At 43.4% G+C, this 3178-nt stretch overlaps 1 protein-coding gene across 1 annotated transcript; it reads right to left on the bottom strand.

Moving 5' to 3' along the window:
• Window positions 1-1050: 1050 nt before the first annotated feature.
• Window positions 1051-1921, bottom strand: LOC129641938 (olfactory receptor 10H4-like). Its single transcript, XM_055566513.1, has one exon. It carries the CDS (start codon window positions 1904-1906, stop codon window positions 1058-1060), a length of 849 nt encoding a protein of 282 aa, XP_055422488.1. The 5' UTR covers window positions 1907-1921; the 3' UTR covers window positions 1051-1057.
• Window positions 1922-3178: the final 1257 nt, after the last annotated feature.

Raw genomic sequence — 3178 nt, 5'->3', positions numbered from 1 at the left:
GGAGGATGGGAAAATAAAATCTTCTTTTACTAATCCATTCAAGAAGAATCAGCTGCATCAGGGTCCTGACACATCCATGTGGTGCTCTCCACCTGCCTATAGAAAAATAATACATTCTTAGGCAAAAATAATGGGCTGGAGTTCATCTCATTGGGCACAAAGATATACGCACCCCAATATTCACTGCAACACTATTTACAGTAGCCAGGACATGGAAGCAACCTAGATATCCATTAACAGATGAATGGATAAAGACGATGTGGTGCATATCTACAATGGAATATTACTCAGCCATAAAAAGGAACAAAAGTGAGTCAGTTGAACTAAGGATGGACCTAGAGTCTATCTTTTATCTTAAAAAAATTTTTTTAATTTGTGTATAGTTGATTTACAGTGCTGCATTAGCTTCAAGTGTACAGCATATTGATTCAGTTATACCTGTACATATATTCATTCCTTTTCAGGCACAGACTGGAGTAAGTCAGAAAGAGAAAAACAAAGGTCATATGTTAACACATAAATGAGGAATCTAAAAAAATGGTACAGATGAACCTATTTTCAGGGCAGGAATAGAGACACAGACATAGAGAACTGACATGTGGACATAGTTGGGGGGAGGGGAGATTGGGATGAAATGGGAGATTAGGATCGACATATATACAGTATCATGTGTAAAATAGTTGACTAGTGGGAACCTGCTGTTATAGCGTAGGGAGCTCAGCTGGGTGCTGCATGATAACCCAGAGGGGTAGGATGTGGAGTGGGTGGGACAGAGGTTTAAAAGGAAGGGATATATGTATACATACAGTTGATTTGTTTTGTTATGAAGCATAAACTAACACAACACTGTAAAGCCATTATACTCCAGTTAAAATAGATTGTGATGATAGAGTCTATGGCAGAAGGGGGAAAATTGGAGAAAAACTAATAGCTAGTGTGCATCCAACTCCTATGGAGTGTGGGTATTTTACAGACCTGAATCACTGCAGCAGTTCTATAGGGATAGAAATTACTAAACCTGAACCATCTGTCACCTTCCATACCACCAAACTGGCCATCAGGAGCTTAGGGGATGAAAAGTTCTGTGGAAGCTTCTCTGTATGGCGTTCTTCAGCTCCTTATTCCTGAGGCTAAAAATGATGGGGCTAAGAAAGGGGGTGAAGACCGTGTAGGTGGTGGCCAGCAGAGTGTTACTGTCCATAGAATGAGGGCCCTTGGGTTTGAGGTAGATGATGGAGGCAAAACCGTAGTGCACGACCACTATGGTGAGGTGGGAGACACAGGTGGAGAAGGTCTTGTGCCGGCCCTCAGTGGAGCGGATCCTCAGGATGGCAGCCACGATGAAGACATAGGAGAGGACGATGAAGAATAAGCACCCCATCAGGGCTGTGACACAGACCATGATCACACCCATGGTGACAGAGGCTGTCTTCTTCCCACAGGCCAACTTCAACAGGGCAAGGACATGACAGACAAAATGGTGTATCTCCTTAGATCCACAGAAGGTGAGATGAAAAACTGTCGATGTCAACATCATCCCCATGACTGAGCCACCAGCCCAGCACCAGGACACAAGACGGGCACAGTCACGGGGGCTCATGAGCACGTTGTAGCGCAGGGGGTGGCAGATGGCCACGTACCGGTCGTAGCCCATGATCATGAGGAGGAAGGAGTGGGTGAAGCCAAACGTGAAGGAGAAGAACATCTGGCTGGCACAGGCCACAAAGGTGATGGAGCGGTGGGTGGAGAGCATGTCCGCCAGCATGCGAGGGGTGACCGCAACAGTGAACAGGATCTCAGAGATGGAGAGGGCGCACAGGAAGAGGTACATGGGGGTGTGGAGGCTGTGCTCCCTCCAGATGGTGCCCATGATGAGCAGGTTCCCCAGCAGCGTGAACAGGTACATCAGCAGGTACAGCAGGAAGAAAGTGGGCAGGAGCTGCTGAGGGAAGTTGGAGAAGCCAATGAGGATGAATTCAGACACTGTGCTGTAGTTCTGACCAGACGAGGATGCTGCATCTGGGGAGATCAGAAGCAAGATGAAGGCACAGTGGTTAAAACAGAGGCTCTAACATAGGTTAAATAGCAATCGAAGACGTCTATACTAGTCTCACAATCTTCACCAGTAAGATGTAGTAAATCATAATAGTACTTTGTGCTCATGCTCATGGTCAGTCACTCAGTCATGTCCAACTCTTTGTGACCCCATCGACTGTAGCCTGCCCGACTCCTCTGTCCATGGGATATCCCAGGAAGAATACTGGAGCAGGTTGCCATTTTCTCCTCCAGATGATCTTTCTGACCCAGGGATGGAACCCATGTCTCCTGCATTGGCACGCAGATTGTTTACACTGAGCCACCTGGGAGCCCATGATAGTATTTACCATTTATTAATGTGATATTGATAAACTAAGCTCAGCTCCATAAGTGCTTAACATATTGTTTGGCTACTGGGTTATTTTTATGAACAGTGATGGAAAGAAATACAAAAATCTAGAATTGTAATCATTAAAACAGACATGGATGATCTGGGTCATAATCTCTTGAATAGTGCTCCTGTTCTAGAAAACATATATTTGGTTATTAGCATTCTGAAAAATCTTTTCTCTCTGATAATCTTTGTCCTTTTATTGAGTAACCCATTCATCTTTATTTTCATACTATTTTATTGGTACTCACTTCTGGCATCCTATCTCACATTTTGTACTTGCTCATCTAAAGAACCAAGTGGGAAATTTGAAAATGAAAAAACAGACAAATATATGCCAGGAAAATGTGTACCAAAGGAAATATGAGGCAGCAATCTTGAAAGCAGGAACAATGAAATTAATTGTAATAATAGCTATAAAATCTCTGTTACCATATGCCAGTAAAAAGAACCAAGTTCCCTGGAGAGGTGATCTGGTCATGGAAGGAAGCTTAAGAGATCTCATCAACTGTAAAATGGAACTTTCACTGAAAATGTGTTAAAGTTAAAGGATTCCAGAACCAGATTCAAAACATGCCCACTGAGCATCAAAAAAGGTGATCACGTGCAAAGGATGAAGGAATAAGCTAATGACACCATGAGGGATCAATCAGAAAATCTAGAAGGTGAAACCCTACAGAGAACAGTTGGTCTGTTCTCATCAATAAGCCAGTATCAAGAAAAAATGAATAGACATGCAAAGGCCATAAT

This window comes from Bubalus kerabau, chromosome 1 (assembly GCF_029407905.1).
Source record: "Bubalus kerabau isolate K-KA32 ecotype Philippines breed swamp buffalo chromosome 1, PCC_UOA_SB_1v2, whole genome shotgun sequence".
Lineage (NCBI taxonomy): Eukaryota > Metazoa > Chordata > Mammalia > Artiodactyla > Bovidae > Bubalus > Bubalus kerabau.
The sequence above is the reverse complement of the archived record's forward strand: the minus strand, read 5'-3'. Positions and strand labels throughout refer to the sequence as shown.